Below are 14,175 nucleotides of genomic sequence, written 5' to 3'. Positions count from 1 at the left end.
TGGTCCCGTTACCAAAAAATTTTGGGATTTCTCATTTTTTACCCGTTTTTTTTTTTAAACAGTAGCTGATTTTTTTTTAACGGGTAAAAAATGAGAAATCCCAAAATTTTTTGGTAACGGGACCACCCCGGAGACATGCTCTACAAGATGCAACAGGTTTCATATATACATATACGCTGTACAATCACAAAGTGAATTTACAAAGACGAAACTTTTTTTGTGAACATTTGGTGTTCGTGTTTTCATATTTTCGAATCAGGACTCTAAGGATCATTGCCAACGTTGTCCTTGCCTAAGGTGTAGTTCTAACGTGTAGCCACGTCAGGGTAATTTTATTCCGTTTATTTGTATAGAGTAATTTACTCTAGTATTGTCAAATAAAATTGTCATCGTCAAAATTTACTAAATAAATAACTTCTAAACCACGACACAAACTAATGGAGAAACATTCTCATCTTTCTCAATTAAATTCGACGGAAAAATCTTTGTACGATAGCTGCCGAAATCAAAGTTATGTACCATTAAACATTGTAATAAAAAAGCAGCCGCAAATACATTTATTATATTCTTTTTAATTGTAATGATAAAATATTTTTGCCAAGTACTGAATTATGTAATTTTCTTCGTTAAATCATAGTTGGTTTCGACGTACCTGAAATGAACAGTAAAAAAGAAGTATTCCAAAGCAAATTTCACGCATTACATCTGGAGAAATGTAGCAGAAGACTTTTCGACAGGATGTCAATAAATTAATGGTTAAAAGAAGGCAATAGTCCCATATAAAAAAATATTAAATTCCAGTTAGTCTGGGTAGACTATTTAGTTAAATTAGCATACTTTTTGGAAAAATACCATAATGTCTGCGGGCGCGGAATCGTTAGCCACGGCTGAACCCCACCTTATCCCAGGGTAATAAACACGTAATAAATATAAATATGCTATTTTTAAAGTAACGTAGTATAAATATAATATAATTACATAAATATCAAATATAAATATAATATAAATTTATCACATTATTTTGAATAAAAATTGATTCCAATCTGTACCATCTGTCCTACTCCGAAGACATTCTGAAAATGCAAAAATGGGATTTAAAAAGCTGTTATCTAGTTTTATCTTTCACTCTCGTCTTCATCTTTTATAAGAAAAATTTATTTAATTCAGGTACGCAGGATATTGTCCACAATATCGCTATAGATGCGGTGAAACGTACGGAAGTATAACGCACAAAGTGCTTCTTGATCCCACAGTGAATCATGCGGAAACGCTAATTTTGTCGAATCGGGTCACCGACGATTACGAAGTATCATAAATTATTTATAAATAAAATAATAATAACGCTTGCTTTTGTTCCGATCTATCGATCATTCCGATCATTGATAAAGTTGTTACTAGTTGTGACTACGGATATTTATGTAAATTTATATATTCGTTCATTTATATATTTTATTTATATATTTATTAATTCATTTTCCTAGCGATTGCACATTGTTGATTTATGAAAACGTTAGGTTCAAAGGCCACCAAAAAATGATATAGACGTAGTAAATACCCGTTACAAACACACCGATCCTGTATTCGTTCATCCTATCATGCCAGGATACGAAGGTACAGAGGAAAATAAAATTTGTGGAACAATATAGACAATTTGATTAAAAGTTTCTCGTTTTAGGTTTCACGCCAAGGCTGAATGCCAACAACGGGCAAAGGTACACTGTGCTAGCCACTGAGGGACTTGCCGAATTCGAGAGACAACAGATACGAAATAAAGCTGCTCTTAACGTACTTAAAAGAACAATAGCTATACAAAGTGGACACGGTGAACCGCGAAATTTAGAAGATCGTTTAGTAAGAAATATCCAACACGGATATCCCCATTTCATTTATATTATATTAACACCTTGGTGATCGACTATTTCAAACCAAAATTATCCAAAATTCGTAATTCAATATAAGATAGAAACATCTAAATGAACCTGAACGAACTTTATTTACACATGTATTGAGTTGTCCGGAAAGTCCATGTCGATTTTTGGTAGGTGGTACAGGTCTGAATATATCGACATGGTTGAAAACAAATACCATGTATACATCCCTTAAAAGGTGGAACGGTTGTGGAACAAAATGGCACCTATATTATATACCTTTGAATTTTTCTTAGAAATTGGCACGAACTTTCTGGACAACCTAATATTTGACCATTTTCTCGAGTATCGTATACAATGCAGAATTTGCCTACATATAGTCAGCCCCATATGTGATGCATACCCCTTGTGTCTATTTAAAATTAAATGATAGGCTAATTAAATAATTAATTCAATAATTAACCAATTATTTACTTTAGACAAATGTCTTCAATAGACATATAGGGTACGAATACTTATGGGTATTAAAAGACCAGAGAATCGTCGATAATAATTACGTTTTTCTGAAATTTAATATAGCTCATTAAAAGTGAATTCAAGTTACCTATGCTCACCGTTCGGCCCGACCGCGTAGGCGTAATGAGAAACTTATTTTTGGACGAACAGCACGAAACACCTAGAGATCACTCGCCATCTCCACATTTCATGGACAATGCGAATCCGAAGAAATACTTTGTCAGCCGTAAGTTTCTGTAATTTACAGCAGAGACAGGCAAAATTTTCCACTAGATACAACTTTCGAATAGTCAATTGAAGATAAACACCTTTTAATCTATTAAACTATGAATAATAAAAATTAGTCCGATAATCATAGAATATTTAACAATAATTAGATAAAGATTCAATTATTCGATCGAATAGTCCGAATGCTTTTATTTATTGATCGAATAAAAATTCGCCCATCTCTGCTGTTCAGTCATCGTAAAATTCATAACTTTGAATTTGTCTTTGAATAATTTTATTGTTCTCGCAATTAACGCCCCGCAAGACTCAACTGTTTTGCCTAACCCTTAACGTTCTTCATAATTCAATAGCAATAATGAATTAAACACGCGTGTAATAATTGATATATATAATTTTTTTTTTTTAATCAGTTATTTACGTGTATATGTACAGAAGTTCCAATATTAGATCGTACTACAGATGGGTCTTACGGATAGTGAACAACGGATGCGATATACTTTCATTCGAGAGAATACCAGAAGTTGGTATTCTATGAATAAGATGTAAACATTAATTGACTTTCGTAAAACGTTGAATAACGATATCTGTGGGCTATTCGTTAAGGATATGCGGGTCATATACCGTACGGGTATGCGCATTTCGGGGCATCGAACGTTCCCGCCACCAATAGCGCGCTTTGTGACTTCACATCCAACTATCGAAAACGACAGAGCACGGAATGGGCACCGGTAACAATTTCGAGGCCTGACCCACCGCTGGCCATCCAACCCACTATGATCTATCACAAGCACGTTGGAATGATTCCAAATTACCTTGGGCACGTGCCCGGAGAGACATTCAGGTAACTTATTATATTCACGACACTACATACGATTAAAAATAAGATTTTGTCTGTTTGTACGAACAAAATTTTATTACTTCATTGTACGAATTTTTTGACTATAGTAGTTAGCTATCTTCAAGCAGAAACATCCAGACAAAATATTAATTTTATTTCAAATTTCTATTCAATACTAACGGTGAAGAAAATAAGTTTTGTAATATATGTAACATCACATATGATTTGAAAAAATGTAAAGCGTTTTATTTCTACAATTCGTTGTATACAGATTTGGTAAAACCTTTGGAGCTGACACTAAAGATGCAAAAAGATGGCTTCGTGGTGACTTCTCGGCGTAGAATATATCGTACAATATCCTATACCTGGACTCAACAGTTTCGTCCATTGTGTAACAATTACTGTAATATTTTTGTGTATAAAAAGCAGAAATGAGAAAAGTATATACAGTGTTGAATCATAATTAATCTCTTAAGGAATGCATGGCACAATATGTCACCAAAATAATACCCGTTAGTTAAAATCAGTTTCTTCATTTTAAAAGCCTCCAATGTGAAAAGATTGTAATTACTATTGAGATTTCCATTTTTCTAAAATTTCCGCTGCTTTTTTCAAATTTTCGTCTTTCTGCAATAAACAAACATTGATTAACAACAAAATATAATTTTAATATCTACGATACCAGTATCGATTCAATTTTTACCTTAATAAAGCAGTATCGTACGTTATCCTCTCCTAAATGCTTGTGTTCATCGCTATAAAATGCGGATGGTGGAATTCCTTGAATTCCGACATTTTTCGTCATCCATTTTGTAAACCGATAATCTTTATATTCATCCGTTTCTTCCTCTAATTTGACTTTATCTTTCAGAGCAGTCCAATTGGCTACTATAAAATATCCACCTTCAGGTATTGTTGGAGTCATTCCTGCGTCATTTAGAAATTTTACCATAAAATCCCGTTTTGGTTCCAGTTCCTTAGCTAAACTCGTAAAGTAGCAGTCTGGTTTGCCAAATCTGTCTAACTCTTGCTCGAATGCAACAGCTACCGCTTCCTAAAACATGAGATCTATTATGTTAAAAATAACTAATATAAAATATTTGAGGTTTTCATGGCTCGGTTCTCCAGAGTTGATATTAACCGACTTTAAGAAGTAGAGCAACAAGTTGTAGCTAATTTCTTCAGAGATCAAATGGCACATAGATATTACGCAATATATATGTAATATACATAATATTACTTATTTGACCCCTGAAGATGCTAGTTGCGCAATGCTGGCGAAATCAGGAGACACGGCACACATACGGAGGCCTCGGTTAATACCAACTATAATTAATATACTTGATTACAAAATCTGTTTCATTTATTCAACGCTTACTTGAATCGGTGTCGCACATGTATACACAGAATTTTGATGAACAACTTGTAAATTGACCAGTAAATTTGCTGGAGCATAGGCCCATCCTATTTTCCACCCAGTGACACTGAATGTTTTGCCAGCAGATCCAATGGTAATTGTACGTTCGTACATGCCAGGTAATGTTGCTAAAACACATTCAATATTTCATTAAAATATTCTCTAAAAGTTATAATATTTTTGTAAAAAAGAAAATAACAATGTTTTGGAAAGTTTAATAGTTGAACTTTCCAGAGTAGTATTTATTCTAACATTTCGTTAAAAGTTCTTACCAATCCTAATGTGTTTGTATGGTTCGTAAACAATCCATTCATACACTTCATCCGACACAACTAGAGTATCCCATTTCTTAGCTAAGTTAGCAATAAACTGTAATTCATCTAGAGTAAAAACTTTTCCTACAGGATTATGTGGAGTATTAACAATTATTCCTTTGGTTTTTTCATTGAAGAGACTTTCTAATTCTTGTTTATCAAACACCCAATCTGCTGAACTTAAAGGTCCATTTGTATTTTTCTGAAAAGTACAGAAATGAAGAAGTAAATCGTAAAGAGAATTATATTTATATTCATGAAACGTAATTGTATAATTTAAAGCTTACTGGTTTTAAAGCAATAAATCTAGGAATTCCGCCAGCGCTTTTAACCATCGGTACATAGCAATCAAAAAAGGGTTCAATAATTATCCATTCGTCGCCAGGATTGGTATGACCTTGTAATGTAGCATATAATGCTTCGTACGCACCGCAAGTAACAATAACTTCATTATTTGGATCTAAAGTGCGATTTAAAAGCTTTGAATACAATTTGGCGATAATATTTACTAAGCGTGGGTGGCCCTGAAAAAATACAACTTTGAATTAAAAATGGACAGATAATTATACAGAATGATTCTAGAAACTAATACAAGCAATAACTTAATTCAAAACATAAACACAAAAATGATAAAAAAAAGAAATTGAATCTCACAGTTGAGACTATTGATGCTTTGATGTTTTGTTATAGATCAATTGATCACTTATATGTTCTGTGTATGAAAAATCATTTTGAATATAAAATTATTAATGTATGATGAAAATATAGTACATGTGATTACCCTGTATATTTTTGATATCATAAAAAAATAAATAAAAATCTATGTACTTAAAACTACGCAAATAAACACTTACAAATCCTCTGGTATACTGATTTAAAAGAGGATTGTCACTGGTAGTAGCATCAGCTAAAGCCTTTCTTACATTGTCGGGAGCGTAAAAATCTGGGAATCCCTGACCTAAATTCAGTGGTTTATATTTTAAAGCAAGTTGAATGTATTCGACCCTAAAATAAAATTATAGATAAAAGCATATATTACAAATTATGAATATTAGAATTTTAAATATATATTGCATGATTCTACTTACCATACTGATTTATCATTTCCCTTCAAACGATCTGGCAGATCAAATTTAGACATCACAGTAGAAGTCCTTTGAATATTTTTCAGTGCTGAAACCGTTGCTTCAGAAGTTATTCCACGCATGCAAGATCTGGCAAGCATCTAAACATATATTCACAAACAAGTCCTGTATTTTTAAACCACAAAGTAAATAAGAAACCAATTTATATACCATTTTATAGAACAATGACTTAAAAAAGAAAAGTAATAAGAAAACATAATTAACCTGATCATAATAATTTTTTATTAGATGAAATGTACTTAAAGTGTAATAGCTTACTTTAATCAAAGTAACAAGATACTCACTTATAAGAAATTTGAATGACTGGACTAAAATATAACAGCATTCTTATAGTCATCATAACAGCTGACTTACGCAACAAGTTGCACAACCTACTGTAGTATATAAATTGTGGTGTTGTGATAATACAAATTCCTAGCTTTTCATAGTAATTTTACTATTTATCATTGGTAACACACATGATACTGGATAAGGTTACTAAAAAATTTTGGTTTCATGGTATGTGGTATGCATATACGTATGTATATGCATACACGTGCATGGACTCTAATTTTAGTTGGGTGAATTTTTCCCACACGGCGCTACAAACTTTATACAGTTTATACCAACTTTTATGGCCCTCAGGGGCTGCAGCAGTGTTTGATTGTAGCTACAGACTGTAGCCTACAATACGAGCACTGTATATGTACAAGTTGTACCTATACTGTGGTACGAGCATTGCAACCCCGGGGTACCCAAGCTACAGGAGGGCCAGCGGGCCCCAACAAATTTGAAAGAATGTAATGTTATACGGAAAAAAAACACATATTTGTAAGACTTATGAATTGTAATGAGCAAGACTAGACTAAGAAAAGTGCAAACAGTCCGACAGGACTATCACTCAAATAAAGGAAATCAAATCATTTTGTGAGCTTACGACATAATTCGGATAAACTGGCAGAAAGCGCCATTTTATCATATTACAGAACGACTCGACAAGTGGCGCCCCTCCTTAATCTGGCACGAAAATACATCACCTACATGCTTACATAAATTTAAATATCAACATATAAATGGGAATAAAATTGAAAATTACCAAAAGATAATGATTTTTACTTAATAATAATTCATGGAAGGGTTTAATGTACGAAATATAACATACTTTGTATCGTTTGTGGGTTCGTGTACATTACCACACACCATAAACGCGTAAAATTCGCAGCGTCGAGTCATTAGGCACCGAAAGCACCGTTCAAATTCTCCCGCGGCCGTTAGTTGTCGATTCGTCCGCGACGTGTAACCGAGCGCTCGTGCCGGGGCGATGGAAATCAGCGTAGCTTGAGGTATTGCTAGAGCGAGCGAGCGCGAGGGAGTGAACAACGCCATTTTCTCGATTCGCGGGTGAAGTCGATGCACAAGTGCGTGGAATCAATTTTGGCGACGGTATTTTTCCACGTTTCTCTTTAACGACGAGGAAATCAGGGGCTGTCCGTCGGCCCTAGTGCGTTAGACAGTGTTATGCGTAGACACGCGGGCAGCTGTGCGGTGGATATGGTGAGTTCAGAGAGATCGAAGCGCTCCCGGGAGACGTGACGTCTTGTCAGTCGGCCTTTTCCCATTCCCCCTTCTCGCCGGAGCTCCCGCAGGGATGGCTCGTGTAGAGTTGTCGTTCATGATAACGTAACAGAGACCGTACGACCGACCGATCGTTACGTTGTAAAACCGTGTACGCGTCCGTGCCACCGATTCACGTGGAAATTAAAAGGCTCCACCGAAAAACCGGGAGTCGCGGAATGTATCGTTCGGGCCAATGGGCGGAGGTTTAGGGCGGCACATGGCTGTTGGGGCGCCGGTTGTGCAGGGGGTGGTTTTCCCAATGGCTAGCTCGCGCTGAACGTAAAAAGTTCACCGTTATCGCCGCGCCGGTCATCCCATTCTCCGGGCACGCAATCATTTCGATCGGCGATCCCGTATAATTGCGACCGGTCACGGTTCGAGTAACAAGTTCACAGTGACAGTGGAAAGAGAAGTACTCCGTTATATATGTCTCGATTTCCTCGCTCGAAGAGAGGAAGCTTTGCATTCGGCCTTTCGCGGATGTCTCGTGGTCTCTCGTGTGTTAGCGATTTGTATTTTGTGCACGTAAAGATCGGACGAAGGGACGACGGTGATCACGAACAATCTCTGGGGAGATATCTTCGATCTTTGCGCTACGAAGACAGGGCCAGCCAGTAACGTAAGCTCCACCTTTCACATTTATATTTCGTCGATTTTCTTAACGCCGTCTTTTGACCGTCTAATCTGACCTTCCGCGACGATTTATCAATGGACCGTTAGATCGTACGGAACGTGTATGCGTCAGCATTATCGATCGACGGCTGTTGACACATTCGAGTCCTTGTCTCGTTCTTCCTTTTTACATTCCCGGTTGTTGAATACAACCGAGAATTATGTTATCGGTAAATATTATTTACTGCCGGCTTCTTGCGTTTCTCGCCGTTTCGAGGCGTTCTTAGTCTGAAAGCGCATGAAAATTGATTATAAAATTCTTTCCGTATAATATTATACAGTGGGTGGATCAATTTCCAAAAAAACCATGTAAAATTGTAATTTATTAACTTATTTTTGATAAACAATGACATTCTACGTACACTCGGAAGTCTCTGGAATAGATAGATTACAAAAAAAATAGCTATTTATGTAAGTTGCGAAATTAACAAGAAAAAAAACAATTAATCGATAGAAATATTGAAACAATAAGTATTCGCACAACTGTTTAAAAGTACTTTCCTGGAAATTTGATGTTTCCTAATTCGTACGAAGCAATAAACTAATGTGTTTACGTTACGAATTCTAGTGTAAATGGTTCGTCATAAGAATCGTACAAATACTTTTACCCACTTTTCGCATTTTTTTTTTTTTTTTTTTAAATTTCACAAATTACATTAAGTAGTAAATGTTGTTTGGACTATATCTATTTTAGAGACTTCCGAGAATATGTAAAATATCATTGATTATGGAAAACGAAGTTAAGAAACTACAATTTCACATAAAAGTTTTTTGGGAAAGTAATCGTTCGTACGAATACATTCTACACCCGCTGTATGTATGTTGGAGGACCTCTGTTTCGATATACGTACATTTTAAATTGATCAGAAAGTTCGTGAAATTAGGTATGATGGTTTATAGGACATCAATGCCATTAAATTTTTAAAAAATTCGATGACACAGAAGTGTCGTATTCTTTGTAAAAAATATTTATTTTGAGTATATCGTACCTGGAACAATTTTTGGATTTTTTAAATTTTCAAAATGGGGTGCTACTTCATACAGGTCGAGAATACTTGTTACGTTTCATGCTAATGCAGGGAATGTACCGAACAATGTTACCAGCTTTTTCTTCATATAAGAAACACACACACACACACACACACACACAAACACACAGTGTAATCCGTTATGTTTCTTTCTCTGTTCTTATTCGCTAGCATAGGCGTAAGGTTTCAGTTCAGCCAATGACATTGCGTACTTTATTTCTCATTTCGTTATTTTCATTCGACTACGGTGTAGGTATGTAACGTAGTCGCACGAGTGTCAAGTGCGGTTTTCGTGGCAGCTATCGGCTGACCTTTGCAAAGTTGTTTCATTGATACGAACTTTACCTTGAATTTATCGTATCTCTATGCGTCTTTCGCGATCTCGTGCTACATGGCGCTTGGTGATTAAAATCCGCCGTGACATTCATGCGCCAATTAACTCGCTCGGCCGTTTCGACCTTGTTGACATTTTAAACGTTTTCTGCCCTCCCCAGAAATCCGATATAGCCAATTCCGTCCGTGTTTTCGCGGTTAGCTTCTAATCTTGGATCATCTTTTTTTCCGATAGGTCTTCCCTTATGTGTCGCTTTTGTCACGAATTAACTTCGATTGGTTCCATTTCAGGAAAATATGAAATTATCTTTTCTGCATACATTTAGTTTGAGTCGTAACAAAAATGAGCGCATAGGAACATTGATTTGCAGAAACGTTAATAGTATTCATATAAGTGTATCTACTTATATGCAAATGAAGTTAATTTACTTAAACGTATCAGAAGGAAGAGCTATGCGAACCTGGCACCCGACTTTTCCAAAATTAATTTTTTTTTTGTAGAAAATCATAGCATTTCGTTTGTACCTTCGTCAATTAATAATTAAAAAAAATTAAAAAAAATGGTCAGCACCCGACATTGAGATTTTTGAAATCTGTTTTTTCCCCTATTCTGTAGAATCGTTTGTACCCGTTTGTATCGCTTTTCGTTTGGTTTGTATCTCGATAGTTTAAATTATATAGCAATTGTTGATCCGCGTAAGAGTGGAAATGGTCAATTTTCAAGATTTTTAAAATCTATTTTTTCCCCATTCTTTAGAATCGTTTGTACCCGTTTGTACCGCTTTTCGTTTCCTTTTTAAAGGATAGGGGAAAAAACAGATTTCAAAAATCTCAATGTCGGGTGTTGACCATTTTTTGAAGTTTTTTGAATTGTTAATTCATGAAACTATAAACGAAACTATTGTTACTACAATCAACTACAAACGAAATGCTATCATTTTCTATAAGAATAAAATGAATTTTTGAAAAGTCGGGTGCCGGGTTCACATAGCTAAAAGGAAAGGCCGTTCCAATGACCCACCTCGTGTACAGGTACAAAAACCGTTTCGCGTGCACAAAACACTTCTCTTGTAAGAAAATAGCGTCTTGTGAAGTTAGTTTTTCTCACTGTTGTACTTTCGCATCATTGTTTGCCATTATGTTTTCTGCCCTACTACTAAGAATATAATCGCTGTTGATCTAGAACGTGGTATGCTCATCCGGCACCACGTATGTATTAGCATAAATTTCCAAATGAAAAAAAAATTGAAGGTCTCTGACGCAGATTTACAGCACTCGTTATGAAACTTGTGTAAATCCATTTAATCTTCGGTCCGATATAGGAAAAGTTGTAACGTGTGGTTGTATCGACGATAAACCGATAAGTAATTTTATCAGTTGTTTAACCTTTTAACTATCATAGTCGAGTGTACTCACGATTGCCAACGCTAAAATACATGTTCAAGTTAGAAAAGAACATCAGGTATAATACGCAAAGCTTCTTGGTTTTTCTGGACAATTGTGTAAGATATTTTATATATATTTATGATAATAATTATTAACAAACAAATTGTGAAATTAACGTAGAATAGAGGTGTTTCGTATCACGGAGAAATTTAGCATTGGAAAAAGAATATCGATATTAACCGAAGAAAAATATAAATAACTAAACGTACGTTGAAACTGATAAAAATAGGGTTAGTTAATAAGCAAGATAAAAATTTGAACACAGTGACAATATACGCGTATGTATATAAAGTAGAACAGAGTCTAAAAAATCAACTTGTATTAACTTTTATTCATATAAAGTAATGTCTACGAATTACATCGTCTTCGTTTTGTTTTTCTTTTTTTTTGCATCGCATTAACATATTAAAGAAAAAAAATCAAATCGAAGTATGTAGGTAATTTTAGAAGAAACTGAATGTAGAAATATAACACCTTTGTTCTCTCTCTCTCTCTCTCTCTCTCTCTCTCTCTCTCTCTCTCTCTCTTAATATTTGATCAGTTTAACGAAATACAATTTTTCGCGAATTCCAGCGCATTCCGAAATGATTTTCGTTGGCGTGTATAGAGTTTGCAGTTTCATCCTTGGGTTCGAGTGATTTGACGTTGCAAACGTGAAAGAGAAGAATCGTGTAGTATCGAGCGAAGCCAGGCATGCACACGAACACGTGTTTTAACACGCGACCTGTGCGGGAGAACGAATTTAAAATAACCATGTGTATTTTATGGGTGGAGTACCGTCGAGATGTTTCTTTATTCATGAGTGCAAACGACGAACCATCGGCACCGTCGGGAACATTAATCCTTTAACATTGTCGCACCTTAAAAGTATACGAGATTACTTTATTGGCAGTATTTTACGATATCAGTAATTCCCTAACTCATTATCAAGATTTAAAAACAGGGGCGTTTCTTTTTTCCTTTCCACACTTGCCAATGTACAGAACAGTGTTACGGTATAGGATATTTATGGATATTTATTATCGTTGAGAAAACACAAAAGTGTTTCGTAATCAAACCGATGAGGACCGATTCATTTGGAACATATAAAAAATAACGATAAACGAAAACTTACCAAGTCAGTATCTATTGCGAGCAATTTACTTAACGAGATTGTAATTTTTTATATCAAGTCATCTTTAAAGTCTAACGTGAATCTTTTCAAAAGATTTTTATATTAATTAGCGTGTCTCGCCTTTGAATGGTAATTTATGAAAAACTCGCCAAGCTGCATCCGCGAATCAAATTCACTTTCACTGGAACTAATTTTACCATAGAAATCCATTATATATATATATATTTTTTCACCAACCTAATAACGACGAAGATGTTTTTATTTCCGCAGGATCCACACTATACGCTGGAAAAAATTTCATCGCGGCCATACTTTTCTCTCGTGAAACGCCGTGTCTTTCACTCGTTTTGCTTCTCGATTCGCTTTCGCACACTCGAAAGTCTATTAAAGCGATCTGCGCGTGGCGTGTTGAGCCTCGTACGTCACAAGTTCGTATTAACTAGTGATTTATGGCACGTAACACGATTTACGAATAATAACGTCTATCCTGTCCCTTGGCGATTCACGCAAGGAGTGGATGAACCTGTTCATTCGGCTATGGTCGACGAATAAAAAAAGAAAACTGTTCGCGATCTCTATTCTGCATGCGATGTACAAAACCGAGTTCGCTGTTTCGTTACAAGGTTTATTTTGACGCGTGTCTGGACTGATCTTGAAAGAAAGACAACCGTGGTGCCAGGTCGAAAAATAAGGTCGTTGCAATTTAGTATCGAGCTTGACATTTGTTTTTCTTTATACAGGGTGAAAAATGTTTCGGATAAAGTTGAAATTGTTGTAAGTGTAGCACATTCTGATGTTATAAGTTCTATTGTTGGCTAGTGGCTGAAAATGTTAAAATCAATATAAATGAAAAAATCAAAGCGGATAGACTTAGTGCTGAATTTGTAGTAATTTGTGCCACCAACAGAAACTTTGTACCCGTTACCGTAGCAGCTTAATATGTAAGCTTGCAGCACCACGATTTCCTTGATAACGGTAACAGGTACAAAATTTCTTCTGGTGGTACAAATTAGTACGAATTCAGCAGTAAACATATCCGCGTTGATTTTTCCATTTTTATTAATTTCGTTGTTTGGTCCTGTTAGCTTAATATTAATTATCAGTTGAAAATTAGTATTAGCTTGTCCCAAAAGTTTCTTTCGTAATTTGCACTAAATTATTTCGTGCGGTAGTGTTTGTATAAATAGACGATCTAATTTCTTAGACGTTGATGTTGTAACAGTAATGGAGCAAAATGAATCGTACACAATTCAATAACGTTACATTCAGTAACATTAGACATAAAATATCGTGTATGTATTACTTATTAATAAAACGAAAGAAACATTCGGGACAACCTAATACTAAATACTCCACCAAGTTCCACTAATTGTAAGTAACAGAACGTTTCTTACATCCGTCTACAACGTATATCGCAGTAGCACAATGTCACAGACGTAAACAGCCGTTGTTCAGACTGTCCCCGACAGTTATTCCGCGTTTAAATTCGAAAGAGAATTCATGACTCGTAGAAGTATCAGTGAGAAATAAACATTTCTTTACGTAAAAGTAACTATACCCTTGGAGAAATTGTTGCGATGTATTTTTAATGGAATGGCGTATCTTCGATAATGTTATATAAATGACCTTGTATGGTGCAAATTAAAGTCACGTTCCACTT

General features: G+C 35.3%; 3 protein-coding genes across 9 annotated transcripts in view; 2 read left to right on the top strand and 1 right to left on the bottom strand.

Moving 5' to 3' along the window:
- The window catches only part of LOC128883860 (UPF0605 protein CG18335-like), a 5,998-nt gene extending 2,141 nt beyond the window's left edge, over window positions 1-3,857 (top strand). For both annotated transcript variants that reach the window (XM_054136730.1, XM_054136805.1), the window contains exons 2-8: window positions 638-909; window positions 1,168-1,306; window positions 1,515-1,611; window positions 1,676-1,851; window positions 2,448-2,610; window positions 3,216-3,453; window positions 3,722-3,857. In XM_054136730.1, the coding sequence (XP_053992705.1) occupies window positions 857-909; window positions 1,168-1,306; window positions 1,515-1,611; window positions 1,676-1,851; window positions 2,448-2,610; window positions 3,216-3,453; window positions 3,722-3,791 (936 nt within the window). In that variant the 5' untranslated portion in view covers window positions 638-856 and the 3' untranslated portion in view covers window positions 3,792-3,857. The remainder of the gene's footprint in view (window positions 1-637; window positions 910-1,167; window positions 1,307-1,514; window positions 1,612-1,675; window positions 1,852-2,447; window positions 2,611-3,215; window positions 3,454-3,721) is intronic.
- LOC128883060 (kynurenine aminotransferase) lies at window positions 3,672-6,758 on the bottom strand. Of its 3 annotated transcripts, none has more exons than XM_054135073.1 (8): window positions 6,611-6,757; window positions 6,270-6,406; window positions 6,036-6,186; window positions 5,469-5,705; window positions 5,140-5,383; window positions 4,829-4,995; window positions 4,154-4,504; window positions 3,672-4,077 (listed from the first exon to the last, which is right to left on the bottom strand). In XM_054135073.1, the coding sequence occupies exons 2-8, from the start codon at window positions 6,404-6,406 to the stop codon at window positions 4,021-4,023; spliced, it is 1,344 nt and encodes a 447-aa protein (XP_053991048.1). In that variant the 5' UTR covers window positions 6,611-6,757; the 3' UTR covers window positions 3,672-4,020. The 3 variants fall into 3 exon arrangements, with proteins under 3 accessions (XP_053991048.1, XP_053991112.1, XP_053991200.1); XM_054135137.1 differs by having other exon boundaries at window positions 6,531-6,617; XM_054135225.1 differs by lacking the exon at window positions 3,672-4,077 and having other exon boundaries at window positions 4,124-4,504; window positions 6,611-6,758.
- An 869-nt stretch (window positions 6,759-7,627) lies between these two features.
- Window positions 7,628-14,175, top strand: part of LOC128882504 (actin-binding protein WASF3) — a 56,385-nt gene continuing 49,837 nt past the window's right edge. For 2 of the 4 annotated variants that reach the window (XM_054134369.1, XM_054134144.1), the window contains exon 1: window positions 7,629-7,859. The gene's annotated coding sequence lies outside the window, so the exon portion shown is untranslated. The other 2 variants (XM_054134439.1, XM_054134210.1) reach the window with 2 other exon arrangements.

The sequence above is a fragment of the Hylaeus volcanicus genome, chromosome 1 (assembly GCF_026283585.1).
Source record: "Hylaeus volcanicus isolate JK05 chromosome 1, UHH_iyHylVolc1.0_haploid, whole genome shotgun sequence".
Taxonomy (NCBI): Eukaryota; Metazoa; Arthropoda; class Insecta; order Hymenoptera; family Colletidae; genus Hylaeus; species Hylaeus volcanicus.
The sequence above is the reverse complement of the archived record's forward strand: the minus strand, read 5'-3'. Positions and strand labels throughout refer to the sequence as shown.